General features: G+C 40.6%; 1 protein-coding gene across 4 annotated transcripts in view; it reads right to left on the bottom strand.

Annotated features, from left to right (window-relative positions):
- Positions 1-18,748, bottom strand: part of LOC148846253 (putative LRR receptor-like serine/threonine-protein kinase At1g56140) — a 130,388-nt gene that overhangs the window by 35,489 nt on the left and 76,151 nt on the right. For all 4 annotated transcript variants that reach the window (XM_088954469.1, XM_088954468.1, XM_088954466.1 and 1 more), the window contains exon 18: positions 3,067-3,455. In XM_088954469.1, the coding sequence (XP_088810595.1) occupies positions 3,067-3,455 (389 nt within the window). The remainder of the gene's footprint in view (positions 1-3,066; positions 3,456-18,748) is intronic.

Genomic DNA, 18,748 nt, shown 5'->3' with positions numbered 1-18,748 from the left:
CACTCAAGTGTATACCCGCAGAAGTGCATCGGGCCCTCCTCCACTTCAGCCCCTGTCGACAGATCCTGCTACTGCTCCTTCAGATCCTGATCTTCCTATTGCTCTGCGAAAAGGTAAACGTACTTGTACTTCTCACCCCATTTCACACTATGTTTCTACTGCTCACCTTTCTACTTCTCATTGCAAATTTATATCATTACTCTCATCTGTTCCCATTCCCAAGACTGTCCAAGAAGCTCTTGCCTCCCCAGGGTGGCGGCAAGCCATGGAAGAAGAACTCTCTGCTCTACAACATAATCACACATGGGAACTCACCGCTCTTCCTTCCGGTAAGCACACAGTTGGGTGTAAATGGGTCTACACAGTGAAGTTTCTTCCTGATGGCAGTGTGGAGCGATTGAAAGCGAGGTTGGTGGCCAAGGGTTATTCTCAGATGTATGGTGTGGACTATATGGAGACATTTTCTCCTGTGGCTAAGATTGGTTCTGTTTGGGTGCTGATTTCATTAGCTGCTATGTATGATTGGCCTCTTGTACAACTTGACACAAAAAATGCCTTCCTGCATGGTGATCTAGTTGAGGAGGTGTATATCGAGCAACCACCAGGGTTTGTTGCTCAGGGGGAGTCTGGCAAAGTGTGTAGGTTCGAAAAGGCAATTTATGTCACTGAAACAATCTCCACGTGCTTGGTTTGGCAGGTTCAGTGAAGTGATGAAAACCTTTGGGATGAAACAATGTTAGATTGATCATTCTGTGTTCAGCTATAACTCAAAGGATGGGAAAATCTTGCTAGTCATGTACGTGGATGATGTAGAGAACACTGATGTAGAGAACACTGATGTGGGCCCCACTGCAGTGGTCCCCATTGTGTTCGTAGGACAGCAGTATTTGTTTCAGTTATAGTAGTGTCAGTTTGAGTCAGTTTGCTAATTCAGCTGTTATTTATTTCAGTTTTATTTACTTTCTTTATTATGTAAGTACCAAGGGCAGATGTGTCCTTTCATCATGTACAAAACATAAACCTATAAATATTAAGAGAGTGGCAGCGGCAGATCTGTTAGAATCTGTCCCTCCTTTCAGTTGTGTTCTCTTGCTTCTCTTCTATTCTCTCCTTTTCTCTCATCTTCTCTTCTGTTTTACAAACCTAAAACCTTTTAGGATTCAAGACTGATTACAGTCTTGATCTTCTACATGGTATCAGAGCCTATCTAGGGCTTCTCATGTGTATCTAGTCCAGCCGACCACATGAGAACTAGCTAGGGCTGGAAGTCTTGAAGAAGTTTTTCGGCGGCTGAATCTTGGAGATTACCAGGAGAGGTTCGCAGCAATTGAAGACTTGTCGCAGCCTGCAGAGAGTTGGTAATCAGGAAGAGGCAGCGAAGGTTAGGGTTCAGGTAACCCTAGAAGACAGTACACCGAAGGCAGGTAATCAGTAAGTAAGTTTGTTTCTTTACTGATTTTTAGAGATTGCAATCAGCCGAGATAGGTTGGACCTATCTAGAAAGAGGGGCCGAACTGTGTTCAAGTTTACTCTAGGGTTTGGCTTGCCGAACTGTGATTAAGTTTGTGTCTTCTCTTGTACAAACTGGGCTGGTGACAATAAATAAAGGAAAAAGTGTAGAAATTTCCCATAATGAGTAGGAATAGAAGTTTAGAGAGAAGAGAAGAAGAGCTTGGAGAAGAAAAAAGCGCTGAAACCCAGTCAAGTTAGTAACTGGTTCTCAACAGCTGCCCATCTCTTTATTTGTTTTAATGAATCTGAAATAACATTATTACCCCTAAATAAGTGAAGTGATAAATAGTAGAGAGAACATAACAGAAAAAGACTAAATACCCCTACAATAAACATTACAATATAACAATAGGTGCAATAGAGGGCAGTGTAGGAATAAAGAGCTGAGAATTCAGTGCCAAAGAAGTAGGCTGAGATATTATATGTGGTATTTAAAAAGTTGTAACCAATAACAATACCTTCATTGTAAGAAATCCTTCCAACCTGGCAATTAATTCTCAAGTTTATGATCCATTGCAGAAAATTTCTGCTCAAATTTGTAATGCAATTCAATGTTCTCAAAATCTTGTAATTGATGATATGTTTCACAATTTGAATCATCAATTCCAAGGGTTTTGGTTTGAATCTTATGTCTGAATCCCTTCTACGAAAAACTTATGATTCTTTTTGAATCCTATGATTTGATTCATAAATCTTAAGATTTATATGATTCTTGTAATTTAAATCAGTTCAATTAAGAATTAGTTATCCACCTTGTTTTTTATTTTTGTTTATATTTAGTTTTGTCTAGGGAAACTTGTTTTAAAGCCCCTACTAGAAAATGATTTATTTACATTATTTAAGACCATATATTGAGTTTATTTTCCATCATATGTAGATTAAAGAATCATTGTATGTGGATTATTTGGTTTTCAAGTCAAACTTAATTATATCATGATAGACTTTTATTGTATGAGTGTAAATTCTGTTTCTTTAGGAAGATATATGGTAGATATGGATTAAAAATAACAAAAACAAAGTGTCTTTACATTCTCCTATTTCTGTTAGAACTGATCCAATAGAGAACTGAGTTTGCTTAATCTTTCGGATGGCTAGCATGTGACAGAAGGTCTATGTCACCCTCTCCACAGTTTGCCCACCCCTGCACCCCAACCATGGGAGGGTGGAATAGAATTAAGGTTGTCTCTAGGAAGGGGTTAAGGCTTTTCCCAACTCCTCTTTAATGTTAGTTATCAGTCAGTAATTAATATATTTTATTTTGGTGATAAGAGGGTTAGTGTGGGTATATTCCCCAGTAATGTAGGAACTTACCAGATCAACCCCTGGAAGGTGGGATATGTAGTCATTTCTAGGCTTCCACATGTCCAAAATCTTTGAATTAAATTAAATACTTCATAAAATATAAAGCAATAGTTTAGGGATGTAAATGAAAAACGGCCCTATATACTCGCATTGAAAATTCTGAAAATCAGGGATTGAGTTAGGGAAAGATATAGACAGGCATAATGATCAAGATTTTTTGATCTTACAAGATGTCCATCATATCATGCATACCTGTATGTAAACATCGAAAACGCGCCTTCCAAGACTCTTCCAGGTGCGTGAACTTTGATCATCATATCCTATTTCAGCAAAATGTAGGCTTACATTATATGTTCCATTCTCCAAACCCAGGCCATAGTATCTTAATGATCCTGGAGATAGTCTTGCTGTCCTGAAGAATTCAGAGTTTAATGTTCCTCCACCTGTAATTTGTGCCAAAGAGTTTTGGGTGTACAATGATCCCTTTCTGTCATAGAACATCCCAGCATTGCTAACAGCCCATTTGCTTGAATTTGTTACATAGTACGATGCTGGGCCAAGAGATTTATTTTCCCTCTCAAAAACTACACCATCTAGAGCTGTCAGCTCTGGACCACCACACTTGATTGCAAAACTGGAATCTGTAAACCAGTAAAACATTTAAAATGATTCAATTTGGTCCATCTGAGAACATAAGGTTTTGGAGTTATTATACAAAAAATGTTGAAGTTCAGGTCCTTATCCAGTCCACCACTCTGAAGATCCCAGGTAGCTAGGACAAACATTTGGTAATGGCTCTTTCATGTGTTAACAAAGGAAAAGAAAGTCATTTCAAAATGTTTGTGATAGATGTAAAAAAAAAAAAAAAATCTTAAGCTTGAAATTAGTATGTAAATTCCTTGGATCAAGGTGAACTTAAGTATTTTTTGGCTATTGAAGTTGCAAAGGACATTTTTTTTCCTGAAAGGATATAATTGGATTTATTGAAAGAACCAAGGAAATTGGAAGCTAAACTAGCACTTAAATTGATCCTAATCATCAGTAACTTTGTGGTATGAAAATCTCAGAGGTCAGTGGGAAGATTTCTATATTTGTCTCTAATTGGACCTAAGCCTAACATTGCATATCTGGCTGGGGTTATAAGCCAATAAAAGCATGTTCCATGGGAGCCACAGCAAGAATATGCTAACAAGGTCCTGGTACCTGGGTACTTGAAGTCATCTCCTAGCAAGAAATTATTGCTTGCTAATCATAGACATCTTAATGTAGAAGCTTACAAAGATGCTGGTTAGGTTTGAGAAATTGATGATAAAAGATCTATATTGGTTATTGAACTCTTGTTGGAGGTAATTTATTGAATTGAAGGAGCAACAAGCAGTTAACTCATTCTAATGCAGATTGCAGAAGCACAGTTCACAATATTGGTGATATTTGGAGAACTATGATCACAATCTCCCCATTTTGCCAGGTTCTGATGCAAAATATTTCAAAAATCTATTTTTTTCCTAATGATTCTAATACATTGTTTATATAGTGGCAAAATTTTAAATTTCATTGGTAAACCATTGTAGACTCCCCATTTTGACCCTCTATCATCTGCCTAACTTGTAGAATTATTAGGGGCATTTTAGTAAAGTGGACCAGATAAGAAAAAATTTATTGAACATGTAAATAGAGGCTTCATTAGGTGTTTTTAAGGAGCTTTGGAAGTATCAATTGTTGAGCAGCTCCATACATGGTTAAACAGTTGTCTACATAACCGTGCAGCTGCACAAGTAGATATATAGCAGATCGGGCAACTGCATGACTAGGGTAATCCCAGAATCATAACAGCCAGGCATCCACATTAATTTCTTCTAATTTGAGCTTTTGTTGTGTTTTCTTTCAAAAGCTATTGGTTAGCATCTTTAATTTACAATAATAAAATAAAAAGCCGGAAGGAGCATCTAAATCCTTTAATTTTAAAAGAATTCATAGAATTTAATCAAATTAATTAGTGCAGAAATTAGGTTTTTTTATTGTAACATCCTTTGGGTTTGAAACTCTCAAAGAATGTCAACCCAATAAATGGATGACATAGGCCCCATTTGGAGCACCTTTCTGCACGGGCTGTCTTTAGAAGCCCGGAAGCCGGCGTTTTTGTCTCTTCTCGTTTGATTGGGGGAAGATCTAGTCGCCAAAAGACTTAGCCCCAAAAAGATATGAAAAGCTCGATTCAAGCTTATTTCAAGAAGCTAAAAATGAAGCTTATCACCTTTTTCTGTCTCGTCTTCACGTGAAAAGACGTGCCTCCAACCAAATGGTCTGTGGGCTGCCAAGATCTCTATATAAAAGCCCACTACATCTTTTGGATGTCAGATCTTCTAGAAGATCTTTCCAAAAAAGACTTGTCAAATGGCACCATAGTCAAAAAGCTTGATTTGGAAGATCATGAGATAATTTCTCTATAAATACAAGGATTGAGAACGAGTTGGATGTTATCAAGATAGAAGTTAGGATAAGAATCTAAATGATGAGGCAAAAAAAGAAAAAAAGAAAAACAAAAGAAAAAAGTGAATGTATTCTGTTTTGCATGATTTTGTAGTAGGACAACAAATTGTTGTTTTTGGGTAGCTTTTTTACAGTTTGGAACCAGGGGTATTTTTGACATTTTGGTCAAGGGCAGTTGGGTGCACATCTATTAGGTTTTTGTCTCTTGGGTCTTTTGTAACAAAAGTTATCTTTTGGGGGTTCATTTGAAGTTAGTTTTGTTCTTAAGCAGTTTCTTGTGACTTGTGAGGGGGAAACATTCTAGGGGCTTATGTGCAAATATTTTAATTGGCTTCTCCAGCAAGCCATTGTGTCTTATAAAAGAGAAGGGGGTTGCTTCTATAGGGGCTTTTAGTTCTTTCTCTTTTGATTAAGCTGTAGCTCAGCCCCAGCTAAGGTTTTCAAGTGTTAGAGTGGACAGTACAAGGGTATTTTGGTCATTTGTCTATCTAGTTGAGAGTGAATAATCTGTTTGTTTAAGTTTAAGTTGTGTCCCATACATAATGAGGGAATACAGTCTTTTGTAATTCAGCTTATATACAATATAAATACAAGTGGGTCGGCTAGGAGAGAATGATTTTTTCTTCTCTAGACCGAACCATTTCTTCTTCTCTTTCTCTTTTTATCCTTCTTCTTCTTCTTCTTATCTAGAACTAATCTAGGGCTAATCGATCTATTCACATCAAGTATCGGGAACTTGGGTTTTGAGGAGTCAACCCATTTTAGCACCTTTCAATTCCTCTATTGTTGCGTGTTCGCGCAAGAGGCCAGCATGCTACGATTGTTACTATAGCAGAACTGTTCCAGGAGGAGTTTTACTTCAGTTTCAGGTTTGAAATCCCTAAAAATCCAACTTGTTTTGTTGTTTTCAGCTTGGTTTTTCTTGTGCTTATTGTTGTATTCTTTAAGTGTTGCATGTAATTTGTTTTTCTATCCACATCAAGTGGGTATCAGAGTAAGTTCTTTCATGGGCTTGCTTCAAAGTTCATCTCCTTGATGTGTTTTGCTATATTATTATGGCTGCAAGGGGTGGTAGAAGACCACAACAAGTCACTGTAGTGGTTTCCAAGAGGCTATAAGAGGGCTGCAAGAACAAATTGAGCATCTTGCTCAACTGGTAGCTCAAAATGCTGCTAGGAATGGTGATGTAGGAAGTGATTTGGGGCTAGGAAGAAGATAACAAGCTCTTAGAGTTGATGAACAGCCAATTGACATTATTAGTGAAGAATCAAGTGAAGACATTGAGCAAACTGAAGGTGATCAATATGAAAGGAATAACAACCAACGGTGGGAAGATCGAATAGTGCAGGCTTTACAATTCAATCAAGGTCAAGGTGTTCAACTTCATATTAACGAGTTTAATGGTGAGTTGGAACCTAAAAAGTTTCTAGACTGGTTGGACAGCATTGAAAATTATTTTGATTGGAAAGAAATGAATGAAGAAAGAAAAGTGAGACTTGTAAAAGATGCGTGAGACAGCCTTGGATTGGTGGAAAAATTATGAGCAAACTCTCTACCAAAAGGTGCAGAATTTAAGGCATTGGGAAAAGAGTTTAAAGGAGTACACAAAAAGAGTTTAACAAATTAACTATTTGGAGTAATATGACAAAAACTGAACAACAAAAAGTTAGTAGATATATCAATGGTTTAAGGTTGCCAACACAAGATCAGGTCAGCCTACACTGCCCATATAAGGTAAATGATGCATATCAGCAAGCTCTGAAGGTTGAAGCTTAATTGAGTCTGTCAAAGCTGTCTAGTCGAACTGAGAACAAAGAAAGAAAAGAGAGAGAAGGGAGAGAAGAAGAGGAAGAAGAGAAGAGTGTCGAACTGAGAAGACACAGAGTCTAACCTAGCCAACCATCTATTTAAATTTAACAAGTTAGTATACAAAGATAGAAATGCCCTTGCATATCTATGAGGCATATAACTAACACATTACTTAGATGGAAAAGACTAAAATACCCCTCTTTAGTCGACTCTAACACTCTCCCTCAAGTTGGAGAATATATATCATATAATCCCAGCTTGTTACATATATAATTCACTCCTCCCGAACTCAACCCTTTTGTGAACAGATCTGTCCACTGATCACCTGTTCTCACATGCTCTGTGCTTATCACACCATTGATGACATTTTCCCTTACAAAATGGCAATCTACCTCTATGTGTTTAGTTCTCTCGTGAAAAACTGAGTTGGATGAGATGTGAATTGCAGCCTGGTTGTCACAGTATAGCTTCATGATTTGCTTATTGAGAACCTGATTTCCTGCAATAGATTCTTCAACCACACTAGTTCACATGTAGTGTGTGCCATGGCCCTATATTCTACTTCTGCACTGCTCCTTGCTCTTCCATGTCACTAGATTTCCTCCAAGAAAGGTGCAATAACTGGCTTACCATACTGATAGCAAATGAGATATCAAGCCTAGTGATAGTTAGATAATTCAGTTTCCCCACTAGCCTTCTATACCTTCCAGGATTATCAAAGATAACAAAATATTTGTAACCATTATGACTCAATTCTGATTGGACCCCAAACATCTGAATGAACTAAATCAAAAGGACTCAACATACGACTATCAACTCTAGGACTGAAGGAAAAGAGAAAAAGCAGTTCAGCCTTTTTCGATTTGGAGATCTCCTCCTGCCGCCACCATCTGCCATTGCAAGATTAGATCTTTGCAGAAAAGAAAGTCAAGAAATCTGTTCTTGACATCAGTCTTGCAAAAAGACTGAAAAAGATTTAGTGTTTAATACTTCCAGAGGATTCTTGTGAAGGATCCAGTGTATAGGACGCACCCTGCTGGTTCTGTTCCATTCACAGCTGTGTCATCTTCAGCAGGAACGGATCTTGGAGCATTCTTTGGGCGTGAACACCAACTTTGGGAGATACTGCTTCTCCGGATCAGGTATATTCCTCCCATTTATCTTTTGGTACAGATCTGGTTTGATTATGGTTCAAGTAGGATCCTTGAATATTGTATTCTAAATTTAGGGAATATGATTCCCAGTTGGGAGAAGGTAGGAAATTTTTTGAAATTCGCCCACCCATTCCGCAACCTTTATGGCGTCCATTATATGGATCCTTCCATTCTTTCAGTGGTATCAGAGCCACAGGTTCGAATCTTGAACCAAAAGAAAATTAGATCTGACCCTGCGCAGATGGATAGAAGGTGTTCTTTCAGGATTTGCGCAGATTGTTTTCTTTATTTCAAGAAACAGTTTCTTGTTAAGGGGGATTGATCTGAAATTAATTTTATTAAATCCAAGATTTATTTAGAATTGTTCTTTATTTATTTTGATTTAATGGACTGTTCGAACCTGGAGATCATAGTGCAGATTTGGCACAGATAGTCTGCGCACCCTTTTTCTTTCTATTTATTTATATTCGGTTTGTAAATAATTTTTTTTTATTTTAGACTGAATGTATAGGATTTGATCAAGAATGTAATTAATAGAAATAGGATTTCTGTTATTTTTCTTGATTAAAGAAGAAGGAAGAAGAAGGCGGCGCTGGAGATTTGCAGTTGGAGAAATCGCTTTCTGCGATTTGCAGTTTGTGAAACTGCAACCCTTGTGATTAACCTCTGTTTTGCAGGTGGTGCGAACAGTCCATAGTTTCATTTGTGATTGTTTGAAATCAAAATTATTAATTTCAGATCTTTCATGAATTAATTCTTGAATTGAAAATCAGTTTTGGATCCTCTCGGACTAGATTGGACCAAAACTGTTTGGACCGAATCTAGGGTTCGATAGGGACTGTTTTTCAGTCAGTATTTCTCACACTTGCTGTTCCAAATCTGATGTTCAATTACAAGGATTACTTTGGCCCACCTGTAAAGCCTAGTTTTAAAGGGTTAAAACTGCAAAAGGCCCATTACTGTGAGATAAGCTGTATGGGCCGAACTGCTATTTGCGATTCAGCCCATACACCTAGTAGTCATTAATTGTTAATGACTTAGTTTTTAAATGGGCTGTTCAATGGGCTTTACAGCAGTTAATTGATTGGATCAATTCCTCCTTTACATGTGATGTTTGGATGTTTGATGTGCTGCGACCATGGGCCATAAGTACTTGGCCGATTAAGGCCCACTAGAAATCTGACTTTATGAAAGTCAGTGGGAGCCACTCTGGTTTGACCTAAATTAAAACTAGGGCGTTTTTGTTCCCTCCAGCAAATATGAATGCATGTGATAGGGAGACCCATATGATGGACTCTCTAAAGGCCTTCCGTCATTAGCACAATGATGGTCCTTCAGTAATGAGGAAACGCACCATAAAATTGGGCTATCCATTTGCTGTTGGATCTATTAGAGTGTTTCATAAGATGATAGGGGCGTCATAGACCGATGTGGGAGGGGCTTCACCAGAAAATGGGAACTCTTTCACGGTACCTTGGCGTAACCTGAATATGATGGGTAAGCACTCACTGGACAGAAAGGTTTACCTGGAAACGGCTCTGAACCTTGTCTGACAGAGGCCAAAGGGAAACTCATTTGATGAGTGGATATGATCCGTCACAGAAAGGTGGTGAGGTTATGCAGCTGAAACAGTTGGCTTCACGCACCCCATGTGATTTCCCACATTTCCAGAGACATTTCGTCGTCTCCGTCACTGAGAAAGGAGGGAAATCTCAAAGATGAACAAATGGGAATGGAACATAGATTAAAAGCCATATCTATGTAGGTAACATGAATCAAACTAAGGTTGTGGACTAATGATTTTGCTATTTTATCAGAAAATGGCAAACGGTCAATTTGCAAAGCTTCTAGACGATAACAAGCTAAAGGGCCCAAACTATGCCGACTGGTACAGAAATCTTATGCTGGTCCTAACTTCCAAAAAGTAAGACAAGGTGGTGAAAAATCCGGCACCGGAACGTCCGGGTGATAGGGCTTCTGAGGCCCGTAGGAGGGACTACCAAGAGTGGGAGGATAAGAACTCCCTAGCCCGCTGCTTTGTCGTTGCCTCATTAGACAACTCAATACAGAGGCAGTTCGATCAGATCGAACTAGCCAAGGACATATTGGACAGTCTAAGAACAATGTATGAAGAGCAGAACCGTTCTACTCGACAGAAGGTCCTGAAATTGTTCATGACCGCGTAGATGACCAAAGGGCAGAAAGTTCATGACCATTGTCTTCGGATGATGGGTTACATTAACGAACTTGAAGCTCTTGGATCCGGGCTAGATCTTGGCACGCAAGTGGATGCCATCCTCAATTCTTTGCCCTCTTCCTTCAATGCGTTCACAATGAACTACAATATGAATAAGCTGAATGTCAGCGTCCAGGAACTCAGCAATATGTTGCAGAGAGCCGAGGATCTACTCAAGAAGGATGAGCCTGTGGTTATGCTTGCTGAAGCTAACAAATCGGGCAAGAAAAAGAGAAAGGCAAAGAAGCCTCAGAAGAAGGCTACCAATCCTAAGAAGCAGAAGAACAAGGCATCTGATGTCTGTCACTTCTGCAAGCAGACCGGCCACTGGAAGAGGAATTGTCCTGCCTACCTGGAATCTAAGAAAGGTAACATCGAAACTTGTGTCATAGAAACTAACATGTTAGTTACTTCTGTGTCCTGGTGTGTTGACTCCGGGGCTTCAACTCATGCGTGTAACTCACTGCAGGGGTTCAAAGTTAGCAGAAGGTTGAGTGAAGGTGAAGTGACATTATTCTTGGGAACAACTGCAAGTGTTGCAGCAACGGCAATAGGAACCGTAGAATTAGTTTTTAAAGAAGGAATACTTGTACTTAAAGATTGTCTTTATGTACAGAACTTGAGAAGAAATTTAATGTGTTTCAAAACTCTGTGCTGATGGATATACTGTTTATTTTAGTAATGTGATTACTGTTAAACGGAATAATAAATTCATCGCATGCGGGGAACAAGAGAACGGTCTCTATGTTCTACATCCTTCTCTGGAAACTAACTTAACCGAAACTACGTCGGTTGAAAATCCCAAGAAAAGGAATCGTGATACAGTAAGTCCCACGTGCCTCTGGCATTACCGACTTGGCCATATCGGTATTGACCGAATCACAAGGTTGGTAAAGGATGGTCCTTTGGATTTTCTAAACTGTAGAAAATCTTCCCACTTGTGAACCTTGCCTTCAAGGTAAGATGTCTAAGCGGCCATTTGACGGTAAGCCTGAAAGATCTGAAGGCACACTTGACCTAATACATACTGATGTATGTGGTCCCCTGAGTGTTAGGACACGGAATCAACACGTGTACTTCATCACCTTTACAGATGATTTTTCACGATATGGTTACGTGTACCTAATGAGACATAAGTCTGAATCAATTTGAAAAGTTCAAAGAGTTCAAACAGGAAGTCGAGAAACAGTTAGGGAGAGAAATTAAGGCCCTTCGATCAGATCGAGGTGGCGAGTATCTCTCTGACGAATTCAGGGACTACTTAAAGGCCAATGGGATAGTGTCACAATTAGCTCCTCCTGCTACACCTCAACTCAACGGTGTTTCAGAGAGGAGGAATAGGACCTTGTTAGACATGGTCCGGTCACTTCTCGTACGCTCACATTTACCCACATACTTTTGGGGATACGCATTAGAGACTCCTATCTACGTGCTGAATCGGGTTCCAACCAAATCAGTTCCGAAAACTCCATATGAACTTTGGACCGGAAGGAAGCCAAGTGTAAGACATTTGAAGATTTGGGGTTGTCCTGCACACGTTAAAAGAACAAGTGCGGACAAGTTGGAATCTAAAACCAGTCGTTGCCTGTTTATAGGCTACCCAAAGGATTCGGTGGGTTATCTATTCTATGACCCGAGTGAGCAGAAAGTGTTCTGCAGTCGAAACGCCCAGTTCTTAGAATCCGATTACATCCTGGACACCCATCGTCAGGAAATAGTTCTTGATGAGGAGAGCTCAGGAGCAGTGAGAGATGTCCCACCAATTCCAGGTAATGACCAACCTAGAAGAACCACCCGGGTATCCAGACCACCAGTCCGATATGGTTATGACCAGGATAGTTACCTGGTGGAAACCTTGACTAGCGAAGAGGATCCCGTGACTTACGCGGAAGCTATGTTAGACATAGACTCCCAGAAGTGGGTGGAGGCCATGAGAGCTGAAATGGACTCAATGGAGACCAATGGAGTCTGGACTCTAGTGGATCCGCCCCCCGGGGTAAAAGCAATTGGTTGCAAATGGATCTACAAGAGGAAGAAGGGCCCTGATGGCAGGATTGAGACCTTTAAAGCTCGCTTGGTGGCGAAAGGGTATACTCAGAAAGAAGGCATCAACTATGAGGAAACCTTTTCGCCCGTGGCCATGCTTAAATCCATTAGGATCCTGTTAGCTGTAGCAGCGTACCATGACTATGAGATTTGGCAAATGGATGTCAAAACCGCGTTCCTAAATGGAGATCTTAGTGAAGATATCTACATGCAGCAGCCGCAAGGCTTCATTGCTACTGGTCAGGAACACATGGTATGTAAACTTAATAGATCCATATATGGACTTAAGCAGGCTTCTAGGAGTTGGAACATCCGTTTTGATTCTGCAGTCAAAACGTTTGACTTTGAGCAGAATCCGGATGAGCCCTGTGTTTATAGGAAGTCCAGTGGGGATAAGATCACCTTTTTGGTGTTGTACGTGGACGATATCCTACTCATTGGGAATGATGTAGGAATGTTGACTTCGGTCAAGGTATGGCTATCACAGTAGTTCTCCATGAAAGATCTTGGAGAAGCTTCATACATACTGGGTCTTCGACTCTATAAAGATAGATCGAAGCGGATAATTGGATTATCCCAGGCTGCTTATATTGACAAAATTGTCAAGAGGTACAGCATGGAGAACTCCAAGAAAGGAAACGTTCCTTTCAGGCACGGAGTCACTCTCTCCAAGAAGATGTCTCCCAAGACTTCTGAGGAGATTGAGAGCATGAGAGACGTTCCCTATGCATCAGCCGTAGGGAGCATCATGTATGCCATGCTGTGCACTCGCCCTGACATTGCTCAGGCGGTGAGTGTGGTAAGCAGATTCCAGGCAAACCCAGGGCAGGAGCATTGGACTGCTGTGAAGAACATACTCAAATACCTTCGAAGGACAAAAGAGTTTTGTCTGGTATTCGATGGTAGTTCACTGCAAATGCTAGGGCATACCGATGCCGATTTCCAGTCGGATCCAGATGATAGAAAGTCTACATCTGGGTATGTTTTCACGATAGGATCGTGTGCTGTTTGCTGGAAAAGCAGCAAACAGGGGTCCACTGCAGACTCCACAACCGAGGCCGAGTACATTGCCGCAAGTGAAGCTGCCAAGGAAGCCGTGTGGATGAAGAAGTTCATACACGAATTGGGAGCGATTCCATCCAGCACATCTCCCATCCCGTTGTTGTGTGACAACAATGGAGCGATCGCCCAGGCTAAAGAGCCTCGGGCTCACTCGAAGTCGAAGCACATCGAGAGAAAGTACCATGTACTGCGGGAGATCGTTGGTAGAGGGGACGTCCTGATTCAGAAGGTAGCATCAGCGGATAATGTGGCAGACCCATTGACTAAGCCACTGACACAGAAGGTGTTTGAAAAACATGTGGAAAGTATGGGACTCCGGCTTGTACCAGATTGGACCTAAGTGCAAGTGGGAGCTGTTAGACAGTTTTTTGTATGCCCTTAGCTTCAATCTGATTTGATGTGCTTTTGTTATTTAGTGGAAATAAATAAAGTGCATGTTTGATTCATGTTGTTTGGTTTAATTCTGTGTAAAACCCTAAAACTGGACATTTATAGAGACTCATGTTAGTTTTAAATGTTCACAGCCGTTGGATAAGTCTGGGGAGATTTATCCTGCCAAGGCTGATACTTGTGTGCCACCAAGTGTTGGGATGGCCTGTCTCAGCCATCAGGGTAAGACCCGAGGCACATGCAGTATGGGATTAATTGAATCCTTGAACCGGACCAGATTTCCAGTATTGCCCTGGACCTTGGAGATAGATGGGCAAAATTGGAAAGTTACACCTGACCCCTAGACTCGATTATGACATTTCACTAGGTGTTGGATCAGGCTGCCTTTGATATGCCAATCAGTGAGATCCTTAGCGGGGATCAAAATCTAGGTATGTTGGGGCAGTTTGAGAATTCATCTGAGTGGGTGATCATAGTGACAGAATCAGCCACTTTGTCGGACAAAGGGTAATGATCGGGAATGCACTCTCTCTGATGGAAACCAAACTGCCGGCAGTTGATTTCAATCGTTGGAATTTTGTTTTGCAAAATTAATATATTTATATATATATGTACGGTTTCGAATTGTTTGCAAATGGTTTTAATTCCCGGGATCCATGTGAGAGGAGAGTGCGGCACTGTTCCTTGCAGCCGAGGGAGAGGTCCTCTCTTGTCGGGCAGTGCTTGATCATTAAGGGCTGAGAGGTTAAGTGTAAGACCATTGAGGATAATACCTGATGGGCTAATCTTGCATCTGCCCACAGTCCCTGGGTTTTTATAAGATGGCTTGGCCCAGGGACCACTTAATGTAAGTGTTGGGCCCATAGGGTCCATATGATGGACTCAAGGGGTTCATTGAGTTTTTCAGTGAATTCGGCTGGGCCTTGTATTAAAGGCTGGGCCGAACCCATGTGGCTGGTGTGTAGATCAATGCTTGGGTCCCACGCCATACAAAGAAGCCCAACTGGGTAGCAGATTGGAAAGTAATTAGACACTGAACACTTAATGGGCCAGAAGCCCATTTCGAGGTGGGCTGATATGATCACCCATCCTTGGGACGAATTTGAGATTAAAGTTAGTAAAAGGATTGGGCCTTTAGCCTTATCCACTCTTAGAGACCAAATTTAAATTAGATTTGAATCTGGTAACCTCCTGATAAGATCAGGAGTAAGCTAACTCTATCTGCAGAAAGGATTAAGATTATCCCCTATCCAAATACTGATTTGGATTGGGATAACTCCTAATAAGGAGGTTTCTTAATCAAGAAGAAAGGAGGAGAAAAACGAACCAAGATAGAGAGAATTACAGCAGATTTCAAACCAAGAAAAATCGCAAGAAAGGTTCCTGCGAATTGAGATCAGATCTCATACTCTCCAGAAAAGAGAAAAAGCAGTTCAGCCTTTTTCGATTTGGAGATCTCCTCCTGCCGCCGCCATCTGCCATTGCAAGATTAGATCTTTGCAGAAAAGAAAGTCAAGAAATCTGTTCTTGACATCAGTCTTGCAATAAAGACTGAAAAAGATTCAGTGTTTAGTACTTCCAGAGGATTCTTGTGAAGGATCCAGTGTGTAGGACGCACCCTGCTGGTTCTGTTCCATTCACAGCTGTGTCATCTTCAGCAGGAACGGATCTTGGAGCATTCTTTGGGCGTGAACACCAACTTTGGGAGATACTGCTTCTCCGGATCAGGTATATTCCTCCCATTTATCTTTTGGTACAGATCTGGTTTGATTATGGTTCAAGTAGGATCCTTGAATATTGTATTCTAAATTTAGGGAATATGATTCCCAGTTGGGAGAATGTAGGAAATTTTTTGAAATTTGCCCACCCATTCCGCAACCTTTATGGCGTCCATTAGATGGATCCTACCATTCTTTCAAACATTACCATCACCGTAAATGGGGGATGTAGATCCATTGGCAAGGGTAACATTATTTGATGTGGAGGCTGGAGAAAGAGAGGAAAACACACCTAGAGTCCTGGTCATGTCATCAGAGGCTCTAGAGTCAATTTTCCAGGGTGAAGCTTTGGATGCTAGGCAAGCTATCCCTAAATGAGCAAGGGCGGCAGTATTCTGATGTGAAGTGGCCTGAAGGAATCTCTCATACTCCTCTCTTGGAATATTCATCATCTCCTTCCCAGAAGTAGTTGTGACTGTAGAAGATGTTGGATCAACTAGTTGAGTATCATTGACTTCACCACCATCAACAACTACATATTTAGCCGATGTGGATGGTGGGCCATGCAAATCATAACAAAAGTTAATTGTGTCATTCTCTCCCACAATGTGTGCATTTCCTAGTAGTGCTCCCCCTTCCTCTACCACGACCTCCCCCTGAATCACGACCTCCTCCACTAGTACGACCACCCATAGGGTTACCATGGCCTCCCTTAACTATACAACTACCTCCTCTATGCCCATAAGAACCTCATCGAGTGCCAACAAGTGTTATTCTGTTGGAAGGTATGTTACTCTCTGTAGGGCTAAGAAATACCCTCCGGAGACGGGCAAACACTTCTTCTAGAGTAGGGAGAGCAGACCCTCCCAATATCTATACTCTGACAGGTTCTTACTCTGCTTTCAGCCCCACCAAGAACCGTATAACATCTAGTTGTTCCCTTTGTTGCTGCTGAATTTTGACATCCGGAGTTGAGGGATGATAGGCATTAAGTTCATTCCGAAGATTTTTCATACTGGCATAATATTCTTCAAGAGTCTGATTTCCCTACTTCAAACTGAAGTATTCCTGATAAAGCTGATAAACCCTTGTAGTGTTGTCTTGTCCAGAATATAGTTTCTTGGCATGTTCCCATATATCCTTTGTTGTATCTAAAAACATGAAATTAACACTGATTTTAAGTTTCATATTGTTCCATAGCCACGTCATGATTTGAGCATCCTCTTGCTCCCAATCACTAAAACCCGGGGATTCAGCACTAGGTTTCTCCTCTCGTACATGTTTCACTTTCTTCTTAGCCTTCAAAAACACATCCACCAACTTGGCCCATAGAACATAGTTTTCACCATTGAGTTTGATGGATGTCATCTGCACACTTAAAAAATCAAATGAGATCATTACACTCGATTTCTGGTCACCACTCGCATTGCCAATCGATGCCATTTCAATCTACGAAGCTGGTTCTGCCTGTTCACAAAGAAAAATATCAGTTCCACACTGCAACTACTGTTCTTCAACTACCACACAAACACACTTATAATCACCACAAACTTGCCCTAGCATACATTCGACCACTTTGAACACTACTGTACTGCGAACAGGCAGTATTATAACCACAAAGAATCCCTCTTGAAACTGCTCATTAGAGGGTTCAGACTACCACGAGTTCACCTACTCAACCACCACTGCTACACCAGCAGTCCACAAAAAAATTTGTTTTTTTTTTCTGTTCACTCAAACTGTTGCACTCTCCCCCTGTCACCAGAAATCAAGCCACCGAAACCCTAGAGGTTGCCGCAGATATTTGGGTTTCACCGCAGACTTCTACACCAGATTGCTCACCCAAAAAAACGAAAATAAAAGGAGAAGACGGAAGGGAAAAGAGCTAATTGAGAGAAGGCTGTAATCGTCCTTTATCAGTGGCATTTTGATACCATGTCAAAGCTGTCTAGTCGAATTGAGAACAGAGAAAGAAAAGAGAGAGAAGAAGGGAGAGAAGAAGAGGAAGAAGATAAAAGTGTCGAACTGAGAAGACAAAGAGTCTAACCCAGTCAACCATCTAATTAAATTTAACAAATTGGTATACAAAGATAGAAATGCCCCTGCATATCTATGAGGCATATAACTAACACATTACTTAGATGCAAAAGACTAAAATACCCCTCTTTAGTCGACTCTAACAGAGTCGAAGCTCGAGGCGAATACTAAGTGTTGTCCAAGGTACATCTTCATCAGTAGGCCGAAGTGTTGGGGCTGGTAAGGGTAATGTGAGCAACCAAACACGACCTACAATCCAAAGGACTTCAAATGCAGCAAAGAGCGGTTAAGGGTTAAGGTCAGCTTACTATTAGATGTTTCAGGTGTATGGAGTTGGGACATCGTTCAAATGAATGTCCTAAGAGAAGGATTGAAGGGAAAACACATCTGGTTGATGAAGTCATTAATGAACAACAAGATGATATAGGCCATGTTGAGGATGGATAAGTGCCTAAAACTACTAAAACGAATACTCTAGAAGAAGAAAAATTGGATGGGGACATTGAGGGTGAAGCTCTAGTGATATGACACACTATGGTTGCACCTCAAGAACCACTACAAGGGGGCTGGTTGAGAAAGAATATCTTTAGAACACATTGTACAGCTGGTGGGAAGTTGTATAACCTGATCATTGACAGTGAGTAGTGAGAATCTTGTTTCTCAAGAGATGATGGATAAATTACAGCTCAAGACTGTTCGACACCCATATCATATTTTGTGGTTCAACAAAGGAAATGAGATAAGAGTTTCTACTAAATGCTTAGTTAATTTCTCTATTAGTAATACATTTGAAGAATTGGTATGATGTTAAGTTGTCCCAATGAATGCATGCCATATTCTTTTGGGATGCCCATGCCAATATGACCCATAAGACCATACATTAAGTGGACAATAACACATACAACTTTTTGAAAGACAATAAGAAGATCTCTCAAACCAATGCAACTTGATTCATTTCCAAAGAAGGAAACCGAAACAACCACTACTCTCTT

The sequence above is a fragment of the Nelumbo lutea genome, chromosome 7 (genome assembly GCF_056320005.1).
Source record: "Nelumbo lutea isolate HS-2025 chromosome 7, American lotus-T2T, whole genome shotgun sequence".
Classification (NCBI taxonomy): Eukaryota; Viridiplantae; Streptophyta; class Magnoliopsida; order Proteales; family Nelumbonaceae; genus Nelumbo; species Nelumbo lutea.
This window is presented reverse-complemented; position numbering and strand designations above follow the sequence as displayed.